General features: G+C 38.0%; 1 protein-coding gene and 1 long non-coding RNA gene across 2 annotated transcripts in view; one reads left to right on the forward strand and one right to left on the reverse strand.

Moving 5' to 3' along the window:
* Positions 1 to 2,275: 2,275 nt before the first annotated feature.
* LOC114655601 (protein NLRC3-like) overlaps positions 2,276 to 22,873 on the forward strand; it is a 37,077-nt gene continuing 16,479 nt past the window's right edge. The window contains exons 1-3 of the mRNA XM_028806713.2: positions 2,276 to 2,755; positions 13,596 to 15,702; positions 19,777 to 20,172. Of these exons, the coding sequence (XP_028662546.1) occupies positions 13,793 to 15,702; positions 19,777 to 20,172 (2,306 nt within the window). The 5' untranslated portion in view covers positions 2,276 to 2,755; positions 13,596 to 13,792. The remainder of the gene's footprint in view (positions 2,756 to 13,595; positions 15,703 to 19,776; positions 20,173 to 22,873) is intronic.
* On the reverse strand, positions 7,591 to 9,162 carry LOC127528972 (uncharacterized). Its single transcript, XR_007935662.1, has 3 exons — positions 9,056 to 9,162; positions 8,475 to 8,634; positions 7,591 to 7,702 (listed from the first exon to the last, which is right to left on the reverse strand). It is a non-coding gene; the product is annotated as an uncharacterized LOC127528972 (long non-coding RNA).

Raw genomic sequence — 22,873 nt, forward strand, 5'->3', positions numbered from 1 at the left:
TTCTAACTCGCTAAGTCCTGAACAGGGTCGTGGAGTCCAAGGGAACCTATCCCAGCAAGTACAGGGCGCAAGGCAGGAACAAACCCTGGACTGACACACTCACACATACACACACACACACACACACACACACCAACCACATAATAGGACCTATTTAGGATCGCCAATTCACGTAACCTGCATGTCTTTCTACTGTAAAAGGAGACTGGAGCCCCCCAAAACAAAACCCATGCAGACACAGGGAGAACATGGAACCTCTGCGCAGGGAGGTCTCAGTGTGACCTGGTCTGCTTACTGCGAGGGGTGACGCTGTGCCCCCCCCCAATCGAAGATCAATAAGTATAACAAACAACAACACCCTCAAACACACACAAGAATTAAAAAAAAAAACTTCTGACTTCACTAAAAATAAAAGAGCAATCACAGTGTGCATTTTAATGGTCTATTGCAGGTGGTATAAAGAAGCCCCATTTACGTTACTTGACACACTTTGTCTGAATAATTTGTTGATTAAAAGTACTCAGTGATAGTGTGTCCTAGAGGTGATGTGCATTATTGTTCATCAGTTGGTCATCAGTTTTGTTTTAAGTCTGAGGGTGTGTCCTATAACTGAGCCTGCCTTTTTGATTAGCTTGCTTATTTGGTGGGCCGCTGTTAGTTACATTTATATAGCACTTTACATAAATAGTAGGGAGCCACTTCAAACACCAGCAATGTGTTGAATCCACCTCAGTGATGTAATGGCAGTACGCTCACCACACACTAGCTATTAGGTAGTTGACGTGGTAAGAGATAGTTCAGTCAGTTAGAGACGGGGGATGATTAGGGGCCCAGAATGGACAAGGTCAGGGTGGATTATTTATGCAAGACATCACGGTATACTCTATTCTTTTTGAAGGATGCTTGGGAATCTTCTAATCTTCTATGACTACAGAGAGACAGAACCTTGGTTTAACATCTCATACAAAGGATAGCAGCAATTTATATGGCACAGTGTCCCTGTCACTGCACTGGAGTATTGAGATCCATACAGGATATGTGCCATGGATGGCCTCATTAATACCTTTTGCAGCAGTAACCCAAGCTTATCCTAAATGGTCTCCCATCCGAGTACTGGCCAGGCCCAAATATGTTTAACATCAGGTGGGTTCCCTATTCTGAAGTGCAAGTTTAATGACTGAAGTGATGTTGCCACCCCAATACTACAGTGTAGAAAATCACAGTGTTATAGAATAGTTATAGTGTTATAGAATATGTAAAAGATTTGACAACCTAGATTAAAGAAACAGTCTCCTAAGAAGAAACGATCTGCTCTTAAACTCACGTTTATGTTTTACAGGTTAATTTCACGTATAGTACTACTGCAATGAGTATATCTTAATAGACTAATATTACGTACTAATTTTGTGCTTAAACCTAAAAAATGAAATCTCTTTAATGTGGTGATGATGACCGGCCCGCCGTTGGCTGACGAAGGAGCGCCATCTGCTGTTATCTTTTTTTTGTCCTTCTCTAGACTTGCTATTCTAGACTTCTATTCATTTTGCACTACTGTATCATGACGTTCTCAAAAACAATTTTGGTACACTGTATTAATCCCCGAGCGGAAACTGTATTTTCGCATGAACTTTAGACTTCAGAGCTCTGGATCTGCCACTATACAGCGCCCCTGGAGCAATTTTCAGGTCAAGGGTCTTACTCAAATTCAATGCCGCATGGATCTGAGTTAATTTGGGTGGGAGGCCACTACAACATATAATCTTGGTTGTCTTTTATTCTAAATCTTTGATTCCAGTGACTTGATAGTGAAGCATGACCAGCTTCAATAATCTGTTTGCATTGCTATCACAAAATGTATTCAGTTTCTACTGCTCTTAATTCCTAAAATGAAAAAAGCAGGGTTGGAATAATGAGTAGCTGGATGAATGCAATGTCTGCTATTTTGAGTACATGAATCTTTCTAATATTGGTCCTTTCTATTTTTTTTATAATAGTTTATCAAAATGCCCCTAATAAGTTTCTTTCCACTAGTTCATAACATGCACTGTACATTGCACAGAAGGCTTGCCCAGCTGTTGGATCGCCAGAATCTCTTCTGCATTTTTACTGTTTCCCTAATCCAGTATTGGACTATCACTTCCTATCTATATGAACTGCTGCAGGTCGTAGAGAGGGTTGACGAATCCTTCATTTCGTTACTTCCTCAAACATTTACAGTAAACTGGCATTGAGCAACAGTGACCTTGAATCACCGTCCAGAAACGGTATTCCCCTGGGCAGTTAACACAACTACCGTACATGAGAACAGCACAGATGGCGCTCTTACTGTGAGAATGCTGCACACGTTTTGCGTAAAACGTCACATAGTTGAGCAGATCATGTGGCGTTCTTCAAAGCGGTCTGTGCTGCTTGAACAGAGTAGAATGTAAAGTGTTTTGGTCGTGTGCTTTAAACACATCCATCCACATTCTCGATTAGAAACTTTGTCGGCCTTGAAGATGATGCCACTGGGCGGAGCAGTAACTTTCTTGTATGGCGCGAACTCGGCGCGAAGCTTCTCGAATGACGTCGCGCTGGAAGTTTAGGGTACCGTCATGTGAAAGAACGCCTCTTGAAATTGAGTATGTGTTTACAGTCCCAGGTCACGCAATCGAGCAGCTGCAATCGAAAGAATTGAACCGGAATAGACTAAAGAGTGCACGGCCAGACAAGAGAAATGGGCACGCGAGGACCCCCAGCGCCTGTCAGAAATGAGGTGGGCGAACTTTCATTTATACTTGATTTGCTTTTATGAATGTTGTAGATTTTTTATGCCAGCTGGGAACGACTTTTTTTCAATGGCGACATTTTATTCTGAGCCATTGCTCGGCGTGTTTTAACACGACAGACAGTGCAATTTAATTACATCGTTTTAGGTAAATCAACAACAAAACATAAGTAAAAGTGATATTTTTGTATTGCTAGCCATTCGTATTCGACACGACTAAAGTGGCAGTTCACATTAAACGTGACACAGAAACATGCAAAAGAAAAACTGCAAAACTATATAAATGAACCCTGTGTGCAAATTGCTGTGGTAACTAATAAACTCTAATTCAGGTTTTAATTTGTGCACTCATTTGTTTGATTTTGCCCTAAAATATGTGGCAGGGGAATTCCCGGAATTTGGCAATTCCGATTGCTTGCGCATGCGGGATAGGTGGGCAAAAATGGGGGAGGGGGAGTTGGGTCAAAACAATTCCAAGAGTATCCGGCTGCAGGTCGCAGACTTGGCCTTCCACGCCCCTGGCCTTCTCCGCCCCCGGCCTTCCGCGCCTCCTGCCTTCCACACCACGCCCCCAGCATTCGTGTCCGTCCTCTGTCACATCGCTTTCGTTGAAAAACTAGTAACGTTGATTTACCATGTAACCCTAAAAGACAATATTAATATGACTTCCTGCAATCACGAGGAAAGAATCCGAGTTTCTCTTTATGGTATTACTGTCGTGTTTACTTTTAGAAACAAAAAACAGTTTTATAATTTATGAGTCAGGATTCGATAGTTAAAAGAAAGAGGGCATAAAATATTTTTAGATTAAGGAAACCCCATACTAAATATGAATGTGGATGCTCTAACTGCTATTATAGTGAATTCTATCATTCAAAATATTTGAAATTATTTTTATGGTACTTTTGTACTAAACGGCATGTCTGACATTATTTCTGGAACCTCGTTCAATAAAGGAAAATTCCGTTAATGACATTAATTTATTATGTTACAAAATAAATGATGATCAATAACACAACAAAGCAATCATCAGGCATGAAAATGAAGGTCTAAACTTTCGAGATCAAAAGAAACTTTTAAAATTGTTTATATTTAAAAAATTTTTAAATGATCCAGCTTACTAATAGAGTTCATACTTTAATTTCCATTGTCTGTCTTGAATTGTGTTTTCTTAATTTTGTTCAACGCTGCTGCTATAATGTTGATAAATTTCAAGTGGAATTATTAAACTTTCAAACGTTTACCTGGTTTTTTAATTTTAATGCATAATTGTTCTCCCTGGGATCCTAACTTATAAATATGTACTTATCAAAAAAAGTGAAGCAAATCTCTCAAATTGCTTAATAGATATTATATCGTTTGTTTTTCTAAAGAAATGCAAACATTTTCATTATTGAAAATTGCACTTCCATAAACCGTCGTTTTTATTTTTTTTGGAACTGAACTAACAGATTTTAAACTTAACTTTAAAAATGTTGTGTTTGGGTCGATACAATAATTACAAATCAATTTTTTAGTGATTTTAAATCATTTAATCGCCATATACCATTTCTTGTATTAGGAATTTGTCATTTGTTGCATACCCCAACTTACTCTCCAAACGGAGATTTACTTTTTTTGTAAATAAGATTATTGTTATTAGGTCATGGGTGTCACTGCCTGCTCAGGATTCTTCCTATAGTGTGTTCAGCTGTCTTTGATCACTTTGTGCCTGCGTGTGTCATCGTTACCTTAATAAATGCTAGCTTGATTTCTGATTGTGTTCCTGCTGCCTTGAAACACGCTGTGGTGCAGAAACGTATTATAAAAAACAAAATAAGGACCCTCTAATGTGTCAAATTTCAGGCCAATTTCTAAACTGCCTTTTTTATCTAAAGTCTTTGAAAAAGTTGTCCTAACTCAAACATTTCTAGATGAAAATAGTATTCTGGAAAAATTCCAATCCAGATACAGATGTTCTTGCAGCACTGAAACATCCTTGTTAAAGGTTAACGGTGACCTCTTCCCAATTACTAATCCTGGAGATTCTGCCATTCTTGTACTGCTAGATCTTACTTCAGCTTTTGATGCTGTGGATCTTATGATTCTTATATTCTGCCTTGAACAGTATGTAGTCATCCAAGGTAATGCCCTGAAATGGTTTAAATCTTATCTAAGAAATAGGAATGTTTCTATTCATTTGAGTGAGTTCTTATCCTCTGTAGCTCCTCTTACTTGTGGGGTTCCATCCTTGGACCAGCTATCTTTTTGATAGGCATGTTACCTTTAGGCTCCACTTTTAACAAGTATGGCTACTCTATACTGATGACACTTAAATATATTTGCCACTAAAATCAAAGCAAGAAAATACAGACCCTCCATGTGTGCTTGAATGATATTAAAACCTGGATGGCAATGCATCTTCTTAAACTAAATGATAATAAAACTGTGATCATGGTGTCCAAGAGTTAAGAAAGTCTGAGTGTCTCTGATATTGCTCTTGGACCCCTTTCCATATACATATCATAAAGCTTCAGTTAGCCCAGGTGTGATCTGTGACAGCTCATTCAAACTCGACAAACAGATAAATTGTGAAGTTAAATGAAGCTTTTTCCAGCTGAGACTTTAAGGTAAAGTCTTTTCTTTCTTTCTGTGATCTTGAAAAGGCCATCCAAGCTTTTACAGCATCTCGTTTGGACTATTGCAGTTCTTTGTATGTAGGTATTGGTCAAGCCCTGTTACGACGCCTACAACTATTCCACAACTTTGCTGTTCGCTTATTGAAGGCTCTCGTCAGTGTGGCCATATTTCACCAATACTGACCTCACTTCACTGGCTTCTGGTCCATTTCAGAATTGATTTTAAAATTCTATTTCTTGTTTTCAAATGTTTGAGTGGATCAGCCCCATCTTGCCTCTTGGAACCTCTTCACTTGTATGTGCCAACAAGATCCCTGTGGTCTACTAGCCTGATGCTCTTAGTTGTGCCGAGGTCGAGGCTGAAGCAAAGGAGGAATCGGGTGTTTGTGGTGGCTGCTCCTTTTCTCTGGAATGGCTCTCCTTATTATATTAGGTCTGCTCCATCACAGGCCATTTTTAAGTCATCATTAAAGTCTTATTTCTTCTTGCTGCCTTTTGACCCTGCAAAAGGTTGACATTGTTTGTATATGTTGGCTGATGTACATTCAGGATTATAAATATGTATATATGGGTATTTTAAGTTTACCTTTTATGTAATGGCTGGTTATTCTTGCAGTTTTGTGATGTGTACATACGGTATATTTGAACTGCTTCTTTTACCCTTACTTGTACAGCACTTTGGTTCAGTTCTAGCTGCTGTTGTAAATGTGGTTTATAAATAAATATTGCCTTGCCCTGCTTTATAAAACATTATTTTAATACATAACACTAAGACAATGGACTGTAAAGATGAAGTTGGTTTGCAACATTTATTACAAAAAAGTTAAAAGAATATTATAAAATATAGAACAAGAATTGTAGGTTGTAACTGAACAATGAGGGACATGTATGTTTGTTACATTTTCTCACAAAACTCAGTCATTTTCCTTTTTCCTTTCACGTTAATCTAAAAACAGATGCATGTCTTCCATATGTGAAAAAAATATGTCTAAAGACATATTCCCTCTCGTCTTCTTCTGGAAATTCAGATAGCAAATCAAATTTCTGAAGGGCCTCCTCAGTGTCATCTTTGTCCATTGACAGTAATGCAGGGAGTGAGATTCGCCCTCTGAACACAGAAATGTTCTCAGCACACCACTTCTGTGCCTCGGTGAAATGCTGAAGGATTCCATGCTGCTGTAATACATTATATTAAAAAAGAAAGAAAGAAAATTCTTTAAATGGTCATTATAAAGCTCATAGCCTTTTCCTCCACATTTACAAGGAATGTAAGGAAAGTAAAAAAAATAATGTACAGTAAATTTAATTTATTATACATTATTAACATTGCTGCTTTTGATCACAGATTCTACAAGTCTTCAATGTTTCTTACAATACACTATTATTAACACAGCACACAATGCATTTCAAATGTTTTAAGGCCTTTAAGAGTTGTACTAGTACTACAGTTTGTCAGAAGATATAAAACAGGATTTTAGTCTTTTGGGCTTTGACTCCTACTGCTTAACGATTAACAGTCGGCATCTGAGACAAGTATTAAGTCTTTTTATACATTTTATTCACTACACCACAGGCATTGTAAGCCAGCATCAACAAAATGTAATTTATCTTTCTTATGGAAGTTTATAAAATGATGTGTCTGTACCTGCTCATCAGTGCCCTGTGCTGGATGTTGGAGAAGGGACGCTGACGTTTCTTCTGAAAGAAAAAATCTGAAATCTGCAGAATGCAGTGCTATGGAACAGAATATCAAGACATTTGTTCATTTCAGATGTAGTGCCAAGTCTTTACTCTGTCTTATAGTCTAAACCTAAAAACATAGAAAATAATATTTACCTAAGGAAATGTTAAAAAAGAACCAAAAGAATAAGCACAAAAAATGACCCTGTCCTGGCTGTTCATTGTTTCTGTACCTTCTAATTTTTTGTTTGGTTCATGGCCTTCATTTAGAAAGGCGTTTGCTCGCTCAGTCTGATGTGAGCAGTTACTTCAGTGATTTCAAAAAGAAGCACTAAGTTTATAATGGTAAACATTTGGACTATTTGTCTTTGATTTACAATATGGCTAAGTATATTTGCCATATTGCCGCAGAACTAAATTAGAGTTATTAAAGGAAATTTAAATTTCATTTACCCCTTGGTGCTGGAGTTCTCAAGTAACATTCTACACCAGTTCTTCCACAAAGCCAGCATGTCATTCTAAAAGGAGTTTAATGTTACAAAAATATTTATGCAAACCATTATAAACATACATTTAAATGATCTGGATTTTGAAAGGTAGGCATTTCTGGAACTTCAAAACCACTATGGACAGTATGCTGAAATTAAAAAAAAAAACAAATATAATAAAATAAGTTAAACATAACACAAATATCCAACACAAATTGTAGAAGGTGACAAAAATGGGAACCAGCAACCAGATATAATCCTCCCTCTACAAATACTACAATGAAAGAAGAGAGGACTAATGTTGAGACACAACTCATTAAAACTGAAGGGGGCCTCGAGGGTGAAATACAGAGACACCACAAAATGGTCCTTTGGAAACCTGGACACGACATTAAATACAGACATACAAAAAATGATAGTTACAATATGAAATGGTCGTACCATCAACATGGAAATTCCACAGCCATGGCTATTCATCTGACTTGGAAGGCCATAATACATCCATCCATCCCGCTATATCCTAACTACAGTATCACGGGGGTCTGCTGGAGCCAATCCCAGCCAACACAGGGCGCAAGGCAGGAAACAAAACCCAGGCAGGGCGCCAGCCCACCGCAGGGCGCACACACACCAACACACCAAGCACACACTAGGGAGGCCCTAATACAAGGGGTAAAAAAATTTAAACAAAGAAAAATATTAAATACTGACATACAGTAAACTGTTGACAATGACTTTTAAACAAAAACAACAATGGAATTGGCCACTTGGGACACACCCTGTGTTACATCTGTAAATAGTAAATCCTGCCAAACAACGGAAAATGCTCAGCTTTTTAACCTGTATTTAAAAAAGTTCCAGATCAGAAATCTAAACGTCAGTATTGTTTGCAAGCACACACTCTTGGCATACATACACTACCTGCATACTTGACAATGTGGCCTTAATGACTCTGAAGGTGACGTAGCAGGATGCTGTAGTCTCTGTGCTTTTTACAAAGAGGGCACTTGGATTCATTTGGAAATTTAATCAATGTTATCAAAGTTGTTTTTATATTCTCTGCCTTTATGGAGAAATGTGACTGTGGAAATCAAGACAAAAATAATATGTAATACTAATTTGGCAGAAAGCGCTAACGTGCTTTTAAAAATAGCTAACTTAACTAAGTTAAGATAAGATATTTAACATACGTTAATGACGACGATAAACATAAATACCTTTCATATTGTACACTGACATTGCAGATTCTCTACATAACATCTCATAAATAAGTGAAAAAGTTAATATAGATGAAATAATACGGCAAATATTAAAAAGAAATAATACAAGAGGTAACAAATAATTAAAACGATATGCTTAAAAATAGGATATGTCAGTAATGACGATAAACAGAGAACACTTGGATTCGCTATACAGTATATAATCGTACATCTCATTAGTTTTGTTTAAGGGATCTAAAGTTTCTTTAAATATACTGAGCTTTTTATTCTGTGAGTCCATACCTGGTTCTGTTGTGCCATTGTTCCGTGTCAGAAATCGTTTTCAGCTCCTTTTCTTTTTCGAATTGGAATAACTGTACAGCAGCTCTTCTTCTCTTTCTACGGACTATAGGCGGTTGTGGGGCGGACTGTGGAAGGCAGGAGGCGTGGAAGGCCGGGGGCGTGGAAGGCCAGGGGCGTGGAAGGCCAGGGGCGTGGAAGGCCAAGTCTGCGACCTGCAGCCGGACCCTTCTCAATTCAGGCAATCAGCCTTTTATGTTTTGTACTTAATTGGCAGTTATAGTGAACTGAATTGTGTGATAAATTTCTAAATAAATAAAGTAAACCTAAAATATCCCTCCCTCCTTTATAGAAAATAATTCACACAGCACCACTGCTTTAAGTTTTAACGAGCTGATCGTCCTCTATTGTCTATATAATCAGTTTTAAGATGGTCATCATTCATTGCAAATGGAAATGAATAAACTGCTTGCTTGTTCAAATACCACCGTATTTGTTTGTTCAGTGAGATATGTTTCAGAAACAACAGGAAAAACAAAATGTAGGCAGGAACTGTGGCACATACGTTATGGCTGAGCGCTGTAAACCTTGAGGTTGTGGGTTCAAATTACAGTGTTGACAGTGTGTGTGGCCACAATGTTGTCACACCACCTACTTGTGCCCCATTTGAAAAGAAAAAAAAAATGTAACCAATTGTATCACAAACAGGTTGCCTTAAATTAAAGCGTCAGCAAAATAAAAAATAATAAAATGTTACATACTCATTGATTGGTGTGTGCCATGGGGAGCTGATACATTTTACAGCAGCTCCAGGCCAGTTTATTTTCTAGTGTTGCATTGTTTGCTTTTTGTTACCATACAGTAATGATGGATATTTATCATCTGTGGGAAATTTTTATCCTCTTTGGCTTTTGGGACACTTTACTCCACTGTCTGAAATTTCCAAAATTTTTAACACACTTGGAGTTACCCAACTTTTATAAGTCAGCAGATAACTGATGTTTTGTACTATTTGAAATTGGAACAATGAAATTCTCGCTTACAGGATCTGTTGAAAATTTTTTTTTTTTTAAATTTAATGTGGCGTAATTCATGAAATTTTAGAACAAGCAGTTATATGGGTGGGGAGCAATTTTCCCTTCTTTTTTTCTGTTTTTGCCCATGCTTTTGGCTCTCATCTCATTCTCTCAGGTCAGGGTTGAATTCTGTTTTGTTAGGTTTTGTCTCTTTTAGTTCCAGGTTTCTTTTTTTCTTTAACTTTATGATGTTTTTTTTAATCCCTGAAGCCACCTTAAATTCCTTTGCACCTTGTCATCAGAGTCTTTGTTTTTGCAAATGTGTCAATCGGCACTGGCAGCAAGCAGCCTACTATTCCATCGCCCACCGATGGAGCTGAAGTCAAGTGAGATGCTGAAGTCTCTTTGTCTGGAAGTGAGGTATCTGGATTTATATAGGGTAAATAATATATTGTCATTTGGAATACATACATTTCATGCGTGTTCCGTGTCTACAACAATCTGGGTAAGTGGAGAATGACAGGAAATGCAAGGAAAGAAATGTTGAACACATAACTAAAAGAGAAACTTTTTTTTTCATGTTTTAGTAATAATGACAAAATGCTGATGTGAAGTGTATAATGTGTGAAGACTGAAGTCAAAATATCAAATAAGCACTTTCACAAAAGAAAGTTGGTACGTCTTCTTGGCTGGTGTAGAGGTAAGAATTGCTGCCTCTTAATCAAGTGTGTTCGAGTGCAGGCTCTTCCTGTTTTGAGTAGTGAGCTGCTATTATTATTACTTTTTATATAATAAAAACATACATTTGATATGAATCTGTCACACCTGGTGTAAATTTTTGCTGCATGTAAAAGATATCGCTGAAGGTATATAAGCAGACACACAAACACTGGTGAATCATATCTTTTTGGTTTCTTGTTGTCACTTGAATTTTTCTTACTCGATTTTAATCTTGAATAAAAACACACTTGTTTCGTTATACCTTCTCAAAAGTGTTTATTTTATGTTCCAGTAACTACTTGAATGACATCAAATCTGTTTCTGCCTCTTTCGCGCATGCACACACACATCCATGTATGAAAACGTCACTATTTGAAAATGCTATGCTATTTGAACATGAGTTGTCATTTGAGCAATATATATATATATAATATATTTTTCTGATCTTGCCCAATCTCCACATTATGGTGCATTGTACTGAGAATGCAGTGAGACTTCTTCTTTTTGGGTGCATACACCGTCAGCATGACACTCCCAGATCTAAACATTAGAGTGAAGAATTGCTCACATACTGAAGTGACTTTGGCAACAGGTGGAAGCTCCCATCTCACTTTATTTATGGTGCCAAACAGAGTTGTGTTGTGGTGTAGCAGTCTATTAGCCATCAAAAGTGATGTGGAGAAGTTGCCTGTTACGGTTTTGCCTTTGTCCAGAAACCGCTTCATAAGCTTTATGACCACAGTCTTGGAACGTCTTTTTCCAGTGGAATGACTAGGATCATTTCCTAAATAAGGAGTGGCATTGCACATGTGCTTTGCCTCCAAATCTGCCACAATCCAAAACTTTTTGTTTGAGATGTATTAAAAGCAAAGACATTAGATCCTGGTTGGAAACAGGTGCTCATCAACAGTAATATGTTGTCCTAGGTTGTAACTCAAAACACGTTCTCAACAAAATGTTGCCAGATGACTGAGATCGCAGCAAATCTGTCGTTTTTCACACATTCTGCATGTGTGTTTTTGTTGTCAAAGCGCAAATGTCGCATGATAGTCTGATAGCGTCACGGGGCATTGTAGCTTTGATTGCCAGTACAACAAATTAATTCTGGCCAGCCATCAACCACAATACCAACTGTGGTCATTGCTGCTATTGTGAAAAGAATGGAGATGAATGCTATCAACTCAGAGACAGAGAGGCAAGTTCGTTGTACCAGGTGAATGTGACGGAGAGAATAAAACTAAATAAACAAAAAAAAAAACTTTTGCAAGTAGCAAAAATTTACACTGGGGGTGACAGACTCAAATCAAATGTATGTTTTTATTATATAATAATAATGGCAAGTTCACTACTCAAAATGGGAAGAACCAGGCTCAAACCCACAACCTCTTCATAATTAGGCAGCAGTTCTGATCTCTTTAGCCAAGCAAGTATGTCACCTTTATGTCAGTTAATATTTGGGCTTGGGTTTTTAATCCATGACAGCTACATGTAAATTGAATGATTTATTTTTCTTTGGTTATATTCTTGAATAAAAGCACATTTATTTTGTTGTACCTTTTGTGAAATTGTTTATTTGATATTTGGACTTCAGTCTTCATACATTATACACTTCATGTCAGTATTTTGTCATTATTGCTATAACATAAAAAAAGTTTCTGTTTTAGGTATATATTCGGCATTTCTTGCCTCACATTTCCTATTATCCTACATTTACCAAGATCGTTGTAGACACAGAACACATATGAAATGTATGTATTCCAGATAAAGATATATTACTTACTCTATACAAGTCCAGACACCTTACGCCCAGATAAACAGACGTGAGCTGGGAGAACTTCAGCTGTGTTTTTGGGGGATGGGATAGCAGGCTGCTTGTGCTGATTCACACATTTGCACAATAAAACACTGATGCAGAGGTGAGAATAATTTAAGGTGGCCCAGCATTACGACTTTTTCAGGCTTCAGGGATTCTAGTGTTATGTAATTTGTTGTATAAGTTCAACTTGATGGTATGCAATGTTTTTTTTTCACTCAGAGTTCATGTAACGCTGGCAACTTTACTGTGTGGCACTCAAATTGCATGGTGGAATGACCGGTCTTGGAAAACTCTTCAAGCACACAAACAGCCCTTGTCAAACACTTCTCAGTACATACACATTAAAACAGTAAACAATAAGTTATGACATAAATACTGTATGTCCGTAAGCACACAGTAGAAATAATTTTTGAATTGGCTTGAATTTATTATGTCAGCATGTCGATTTCTTGCGTGTGTGTTCAAACCTGAGTTATATGTTCCAAAGAATTCTCCTACATTCTGTTTCTGAGCTTTGTTTTTGTGTGTCATCCGTAAGAAAGACAACTCATCTGACCAGTTCTTCAAAATCATGTACACAGATGCGTGTCCTAAACCACCCCAACTCCAGTCTTCTGGTTTCTGCAGGCTTCACCCTGTTCTCTGTTCATGTTGAGATTAAATTGATTTAGTTTTAAACAGGGTGAGATAAATGGGCATAATGAGTAAGAGTGAGTAAAAAAAAGACAAGTGTGTAAGATAAAGCCTTACAGTTTGAATGAATGACAAAAGATTGAAAGGATGCAGCCTGACAAGTAGATTAGTAATTGAATGACATGAAGCTTCAAGGAAGGTAAGGTAGTGTTAATCCTCTCAAACTAGTGAATGAGTAGAAATTTCAAAGACTGATATTTTTTTAAGGTATACGGACACATCTGAAATGCTTGTCTGGTCTGCAAGTAGGTTTGTGGCTGGTTTAACTCATTGTTTGTCTGTTCAATTCATATTGCAGGTGTGTCCAACTTTGTAGAAAGCAACAAGAAAGTTCTTGCATTAAAAGATGAAGATCCATAAAGGGCCAAAAACAGAGCAACATCTAAAATCTTATATGCCGACTTTCTGTTGGAGAAAGAAGATCTTGAGAAAAAGCTTGTTTGTGCTAAAAAAGAAGCTGTGGCAGGCTGTGAAAGGAGCTCCTTGACAGTTACAATGATGACAGTAGAAATAGGTAAATACCAGCAAAGGCTGCAGGAGATGTGGCCTGAAATAGTACAAGAATGGAGCCAGGAGATCAAAATGATATTGGCAATCCTGAAGAGGGAGGGTGTTATTACAGGTGAGGACCAGAGCCAAATCGACAGGTCAGACCTGGGCACCACAGGAAAGATGAGAGAATTACTGGTTGTGCTTAATGGCAGAGGTGAAGACACCTGCAAGGACTTTTTGAGCCTACTAGAACACATAGGTAATGCACAGACCATGGGAGGTTACATTTTGGGGCAAAATTGGCCACATTTAGAAAATTCTGTATGGACTTGGAGTAGTGATGGTTATGCCAACAGAGATGGCCACTTGGTTAATTTCCATCAAGTTCAATCTGAGAATATGAGTCTAACTTTACAACACCAGTTGTCTTCAAGACAGGCATCTACTTTCAGTATTATGCTTCACTCTGAGGAACTCCTGCTGGACTGCATAGAGAAGCATAAACACATTTTATCAAATCAGTACAGGAAAACTGCTGATTACTTTACTCGTAACCCCAATGGAGAAGATCTGGAAAGAAGGTGCACCAATGTGACAATCAAACTTATAGAAGGCTACACAGAGCAGAGTCAACATGAGGTGACTGAAGTGGGAAACAGCTTCAAAATCCTGGATCCGGAAAGCTCACAGAACTTGTGTGAACTAGAAAAGATGTGTCAGGATCTGTTGCACTACAACAGGGATGTCAGCCTACTATGTGGGGTTGCAGGAAGCGGCAAGACGACTGTTACAATGAAGCTTGTTTGGGACTGGGTTAAAAAGCCCAGATCTTGGACTTCCAAAATAATCTTTGTTTTTACCTTCCGAGAACTCAATCTGATCTCTGACTGTAAAAGTCTGAAAGATCTGCTCTCCTCTCATTATAGCCATCTGAAGCCAGTCCTGGGACAGCTACTGTCTGCAGATCCTTCTAGGATGCTTGTTATCTTAGATGGCCTTGATGAATTCAAGTACCCCTTAGATTTTGCAAACACTCCAAAGTGTACGGATCCAGATCTGCCTCAAAGCATTGGGTCTTTGGTGGTCAATCTCATCAAGGGCAACATTCTTTTAGGGCTGCCAATTCTTGTCACTGCCAGGCCTCATGCTGTTAGCAGAATCCCTCAGGAGTATGTCAGGAGTTTCTATAAGATCTTGGGATTCTCATCCTCCCAGCAGAAAGAGTACTTCCACAAGAGCTGCCAGAATCCAGAGATAGCAGACGAGCTATATGAATTTATCTCAAGTCAAAGACCTCTGTCCCTCATGTGTCATATACCAGCATTCTGTTGGATCACAGTGACTGCCTTGCAAGAAGAGATCTCATCGAGGAAAGCTTGTGAGGCCATTGCTACTGTAACTGAAGTTTACTGTCGTTTTCTCAAAGCTATCATAGTGTTTCATGGAGATGGCAGAGAAGGCTCACATGTTCAAAGCCTGCTGAAAGCTACCGAGTCCTTGAAGACCGTAAAAAAACACCTCAAGGATCTTGGTTTCTTGGCTTTCAAGGGGTTGGTGGAGCAAAAATTTATCTTTGACCAACAGGACATTGCTCACTTCCAAGTGGATCAAAGCAGCCTTTCTCAAATGTTTCTTGTGGAGATCCTTAAGGAAGACAAAGACTCTTTGACCTGTGAGAAGAACTATCACTTTGTTCATACCAGCTTGCAGGAATTCTTTGCTGCACTTTATTATGTTATGGAGTCTAGAATGGGCGGTGATCCGTTCTCCTGCATCAAGGGCAATCACCTTTCAAAATTTTATAGGACTATCTGTCGTGTGTTCAGTGTCCTGGGTACATTCAGGAAACAGATAAAGCTGATGCTTCGCTGTCATCACAACAGCCAGTCTGGGAACCTTGATCTCTTCTGCAGGTTTGTTACTCCTATATCAAAATATAAAATTCATTTAGAAAGTCTTTTTGGTCAAATCTAAGAGTTACCAGTGCAGAGCTGAACAGCATTGGGTACATGGCAGGATATAGCACTGTGTGGGACACTGGCACATTGCAAAAGAGTTTGGACCCAATTATGGTATATTTGTATAAGAATGAGTACTGAACTCATACCTTCTTAATAATAGGGATGTTTGAAGTTGATTCACTTATTGTCATCAAAGTAGCTGTTGTTTTTCATCTTCTTCACCTGACAGCACTAATGTACCTTAAAAAACTCAACACAGTAAAACAGGCTGACTCTAAAAGACCAACAACAGTGCAGCAACTTTAAGTGTTACTAACTGTATAAATCAGACAAAAACTGTATTGAGGCCTTCAATTTTACACAAATCTTAGGGGACCCAACTTAATTTTTTGTGGTGCATAGAAGCCATTCATAATATAGATGAATGTCTGCAAAAAATCTTAAAAAATAAATTTATATATAAAATTATTTTACTATCATTATTTATCATCAATATGTCTTGTTTCTTTTTGTTGTTTTTTAAACTAGTTTTTAAAATAATCATTCCAGGCATTGTGGTGCATATGTGTAGAAGCTTATAAGGCACATGCACAAAATGATGCATGCTAGGCAGTCATCTGTACTAAACTACTCTGATGGGATTTTTTAAAATCTGATGCTCCATCCTGTATCTGTTTTTTCCATTACATAATTGGAAGCAGGTAGAATTTGTCTGAGGAGTATGAGAAACCACCCTTGCTTGGTGTGGCAGGACATAACAACTTACAGGTTCCACTTTCACTCATACATAGCTATCTCAAGATTGCAAAAATACAGTCATAAGTCTTTGGGAGTTGAGAAGATAGACAAAAACACACACATGCACTTTGTCCAATCATACAATTTGTACGTACTTTGATATTCTTTTTAAGTTGGCATAGATAAACATTTCTGATAGATAAATAGTAGTAATTTCTGGACACGGGGATAACATTCAGTGTCCACAAGGGCAGTAGGCTGGCCAAGATCCAAACATTTCTATTTGAGAAGACCACTTTACTGCCATGTCGCTCAGTTAACAAATCTTTTTTTGAAACATTTTAAGGCATCTGAGAAATTGTACATTACCTGATACTGATTTTTTTCACAAACAAATCTATACTCAGTTCTTCCTAGTGGCAGACTGGTACGATGTGGTTTAATTTCTAGTTTGAGGCAAAAGCGAGGTGGTGTATGTTGTGATAAACTTGCAGGAAACCTTGCTGTACACTGTTGGGTGCCAAGCTAGCCATTCTCCTTTTAATTGGCAGTTTTGAAACAAAAATGTCCCAACACAAAGTACAAATTTTCCCATGTCTTGAGTGCCATCTCTCTTGTTTTTCCAGTGTCAAAAGATAACCTTATTGCTTAATTTATGCACCTTTATGCTACAGCATGTTAGAAACCCACCACAAGCCACGGGACCAAAATTGGCTCTGAATGTAAAAAAACTATGTCAGCTATTTGGGTGAAGCTGTTAATGGTGCCCCCCCATTCTGTCCCTCATTATGTCATGGAATGGAGGATATTTGCAGTGTTGCTGTTTGATAAATTATTCCTGCACCTATAGTATATAACATTTTGCTTGTAATCTGATACTTTATATAGATTATGAACAGATTTATTACATTTATGTACCATATACATTTTATTTGAACTACAGGTATGTATTTGTTTTAACGAATTGCATAATCCTTGGTAAATTATGCCAAACTAGCAATTTACTAGAAATATTAGCTAAACGAGTGTAAATTTGACTTGGCATTTTGGAACTGAATCTATCTTTATTTAAGAAGCATGTTAACACAAATATAACAGCATAATAATATATAGGTTAATTTCTTGATGGTAGTTCCATTTTACCAACAGAATACCAGCTTTAAAAATGTAAATAATACTACTGTGTTTCATTAAAGCTCGTTACAATTATAAAATACAAATCAGTAAAATTCCAAACTTTTATTTTTTCTTCATCTTTGCAAACATAAAAACAGCATTTTTTAAATCCATTGTTAATGCTAGTTTATTCTTCACTGATAAGGTGTATAAGATATAAACATTTATAAAGGAAACACATGACTGCTATGTTGCATGATCAAGTTTTTCTGTAATTTTCAAAAACTATTCAAGTTAATACTAATATAGAATAATAATAATTACTATTCTAGTAATTTGAAACAAGCCTAATATACATATTATTAAATATGCCATTGAAGAAATGTTAAAATTATAAAGAGTGTTCTGATCAGTTTAACAATTAGGCAGACATCCAGTCTTGGAGTGTTCTTGTTATTTATGTGATGGGTTTAAATATTGTGAGGATTCATAACAGATAAATAAACAATCCTTATAAAATCTTTGGTAATGTCAGTGCATTTTGCTTGCAATGAAAGAAATTATATTTATATATCCAAAATTTACATTATTGTGGAAATTACAACATAAAGCAAGATAAAGAGCAAACCAGCTAAAAGGGAAACCACAAAAAAAGAAAAGTAAAACTATAACCGGCATCTGAAGGAAACAAGGACATTCAGCATAAAGAATGCCTCTGTGAAGCATGGGGTATGAAGGCCACCCATAAAGGGCTTGCGTGAGAGGTAAAGCAAAGTACATCCGTTTAAATATGCATTAACGTGTGTCAACATTGAATGACACCTGACCATATAAAAACGGTGTAAACGTGCTGGTGATGGATCATGCAAACCCATTCAGAGTTGGTCAGAAACGGATTGCAGTCACATTTAAGAAGAGTAGAAATGCAAATGCAGTTTCTACCCACACGCAACAATCAAGTAAGCTGAAAAGAAAACAGAATTATGTAGAGCAGTGGCAGCAGTCATGTGAGCTGCAGAAGGGTGGCCAGCCCCTACACCTGTGCGGTTTTAAAGAATGCATGGAATAGAGGCAACAGCATTTTTAACCTACCTTCTCTGTTTCAAGACAATCACATATTTGACATTGGATTAAAATACTAAAATTGTTTATGGCAGTTTGGCGTGACACATTCTTTTCACTTTTTCATTATGAGCTGCCAATTTTTATTCTAACTACAAATGTGCGGTGCTATACAAATGAACCTCACTACACCCTGAAACACATTCTAATACCACATATAAATAATGTATAAATTATATACGGATACAATCTATATATGAAATGCACATGGGGGGGAGGGTTGGGTGTTGAGAAAACCAATCAGTTATTGCGAGTCATATGTAAAATGTTTTGATTATTGATGATTCAGGCATTAAAAAAAATATACCTGGTAGTGTGCATTCAAAGTACACTTTGTGCAGATGATGTTTCAGTTTTAGAGTTGTGATTTAAATCAGAAGTCACTGATTGTTTTTTATTAATTTAAATCCATGATTTATTAATAATTTAAATCCATCCTTCTTGTCCATTTACCATTGTGAACACTTCTGAAAGACATATGCTAACTGCTGCGATGGGCTGGCGCCCTGCCCAGGGTTTGTTTCCCGCCTGTGTTGGCTGGGATTGGCTCCAGCAGACCCCCGTGACCCTGTGGTTAGGACATAGCGGGTTGGATAATGGATGGATGGCTATGCTAACTGGTCTGCACATACCTATGAAATTTTATAACAGATTATTGTGGGTCATTAGTTTGGCATATTTACAGATTGTCATACAACAGCTGAAACATTCTGCAAATTGCGGAGACCCTTTATCAGGATTGAGAAAACCGATGATATCAAGCTCTAATTATATTTTATTCAGACCTTTTGCAAAGTAAAGTTCACCACTAACGTTATAGTTTCCAGCATATGAAATTCTTTCAGCATAAATGTGTTTGTTCAGTACTGTCATAATATTATTGACCTCTTGTTCTCTTATCTCTTACTTCCCTTAGTTTTGGTAAGTGCAATTGCATTTTGTAATTTAGTTATTCCTTTAACCAGACATTAACATTGCTTATAAACATTTCCTTAAAACTCTTTAATATAATTAGTAAATTATTTAGTTACTGTTTTTATTTTTCTCCAGGTTTCTCACAGGGTTGCTTGCTCCCAGGACATATAGAATTCTGGAAGGCATATTTTCCACATCGCAAAAGTCAAGTGAAAAGGATCTGCAACATCTTATTAGGTTTCTTCACAAGCAGCTGTGCCCCACTTACATCTTACCTGAGAGACAAATCAACATCTGTTACTGTCTGTATGAAGCCCAGGACCCTGGCATACGAGAGAAAGTGAGCCAGTTTGTGATGCATGCCACTGAGAGCAGTAACTCTCAGACTTACAGTTGTAAAGACTGGACAGAACTGGCATTTGTTCTACAGCTAACCAATAGCCTTGAGGAGCTCAACTTGGAGAACAAGGGATTGGATCCAGAAGCGGTTAAGAGGTTATGCCCAATTCTGCCATTTTTCAAGACTCTCAGGTGGGTTGCTTTTTCTTTGTGAACATCCTTCTACAGCATGTGAACTAAGGGGTGGTGGAACATATTGTAACGGTGCAGATGTCTGATAAGTTGCACTACTGTTCATGAGCTGGTTTCTACCTTGAAGGTTAAATGTTGGTTTTGTGGTCAGTTTATTGGTTAGCTTTGAAGGCTTCTTTAAATACATATGCACTTTGCGGGATTATATAGTATAGAATCTGGCTGCATGTTGTAGAAGTCGAATCCTGACATTCATATAAATGGTTTAGAGTCTTAAGAAAGCAAGCAGATAGTTTTACACAAATGTCAGTTGCAAGAAAGGCAGATACAGTTCATTGGGCTTTTGGGGCAAAGAAGTACTAGGGTGTTGTACCATGTTAACCATTATGGATATAGTGAGAAGTCAAGCAAAATGACACCTTTTATTGGCTAACTAAAAAGATTACAATATGCAAGCTTTCAAGGCAACTGAGGCTTGCCTGAAGAAGGGCCCTGGGGTGAAGAAGGTAAGTTTTTTTTTTTTTTTTTTTTTTAATGTCTGGGGCTATGGGATGTGTGCATTTGAGTAGAGACTCCCACCTTTTAAATATTTTATCATGATGATGAAGAATGGCATCTCTCAGTAAAATTAGGAACCTAAAACTACAGGAAAGTTCCTGTTTTGAGGATTTAGATAGATAGATGGACTTTATTTGTTCCTGGGCGAAATTTGGCCAAAAAAAGCAAAACAAATGAGCAAAAATTGTGAAGGAAGACATAGAGAAAGTGTTTAAGAAAAAAAAAACAAAAAAAAAAAACAAAGAAACGCTCATTGTCTATTTCCGCTTGGTTGAGAATTTGCGTTCCTTTTTCATTTTTTTTTTCTCGCTTGATGTTCATTGCCAGATAGTAGCACAGTTTTTATTGGTGCTGCCTCTTACCTCCAGTGTTCTGGGTTCTGTTGTGGGGCTGCTTCCTGACAATTATATCTAATCAAATTTTTTCATGAAACAGCAATGTACAATTGTAAGAGTACTTGGCTTAGGATCACTGTAAAAGAGAACTGGGTATGCAACAAAATAAAAGTTAATTAAAATAAATTTGTATATATTGTTTATTGTGACCGGTGTGGCGAAGGACTGGGGCCTTACCCGGCTGAGATGCCTCTACACTGGAAGGACCAGGGGAGGGAGTAAATATAGAACATCACCTCGGTTGCAGCGGGTCTCAGACTCCCACAGGGCTACATGGGAGTTGGAATTTGGTGCACCCCTGTTGTGTTCCGTGCGTGCTGCCAGGGGGTGCTGCAGCTACTGCTGAACCCTTGGTTGCAGCATGTCCACCACACCCAGAAGTGCTGCCAGAAGGTGGTCAACAAGCACCTGGAGCACTTCTGAGTACCTTATAAAAGGAGCCAGCAGCCACTATTCCGGAAGCCAGAATTTGGAGGAGGTGGACAAAGCTTGTCAGGAGGAGTGGAGGAGGAAGGATTGAAAGAAAGAGAAACAGAGAAGAGGAAGAAGAGGACCGTGCTTTGGTGCTGTGTTTGTGTGGTGTTGCTGTTGGGGACAAAAGCGTTTCCTTGTAGAAATAAAGTGTGTGCTCTGCTTGAACTCTTGTTCTGCCTGTCTTTGTTAGGCGTGGCTGCATGCACACTGGGCTTCATGCCGGCTATGTGGCTGGCAAGTGTTTAGTGGCACTATCAAGATGGCACAAGAGAGGGAAAAGTCTAGCTAAAAATCTCTGTAAAGCCAAGGATACTCCAATAGCAGTGAGGGGAACACCACAGGTTGGGAAGAGAGGGCTTCTGGTGCGATAGTGACTGTGTCATGGATGGTGTCCAGGAACTCAACTTTCAGGGGAATTGGTATGATAAGGAAAGAGAGAAAACTGTTGGAAGAGTGGCACACTAGGAAGACCCAGCAGAGACTGTCTACAACACAGACAACCCCACAGATGCCAGTGATGATCAATCCACTCCACAATAAGACAGAGTTGTCCTTGAGGCCTGGAAGGAAGCCATAAGACTTCTTAAATAAGAATAAGTGACTTGCTGCTATGACAGTGTCAGCTGCATGAGTTTTTATTTCACACAAGTAAAATATTAATACAATCGCCAACAGAAATTCTAATTTACTGAGAACTTATAAAAAGCTAATTTAAGAAAAACACATTCATCATATCTTATAGCCAACATTTAAAGTTAATGCTGAACAGGTGGAAGTGCAGGTACCAAGCCTAGCAAGGCACCAGAACTACTTTCTCAGCCACTAGGATACAGTAAATGGGTCTTACTGGGATGATGTTGCCACTTTGAAAGGTTTAAAACACTTGGTGGAGTTTTCAGTTGGAATACTTGCAAGAGAGAGAGTTAGAGTGATGGTTTACTGGTGAAAAGAAGAAAGGCCAGGGCCACAGAGAGTGGGGGGGGGGTGTGTCTAGAGGCATCTGGGTGTTAAAAGTGCACCTGGGAGATGGGGAGGCCACCACACCTGATAAACACGAGTTTAGAACTGTAAAGAAAAGCCTAGAGTGTCATCCTGATTTTGTTTTATATGTGTTTTTTGTTCTACTTCATGTTGTTTCTTTGAGTGTAAAGGAGAAAAACACCCTTTTGGCATATCGGGTGCCCTTTGCATTATTCCAAATTTGTGGATATGTCAGGAAGACACCTCTTTTGTAATAGGCATGTGTAGGAGTATACAGGCTGCTCACGCTTTAT

Source organism: Erpetoichthys calabaricus, chromosome 8 (assembly GCF_900747795.2).
Source record: "Erpetoichthys calabaricus chromosome 8, fErpCal1.3, whole genome shotgun sequence".
In the NCBI taxonomy this organism is placed as follows: Eukaryota; Metazoa; Chordata; class Cladistia; order Polypteriformes; family Polypteridae; genus Erpetoichthys; species Erpetoichthys calabaricus.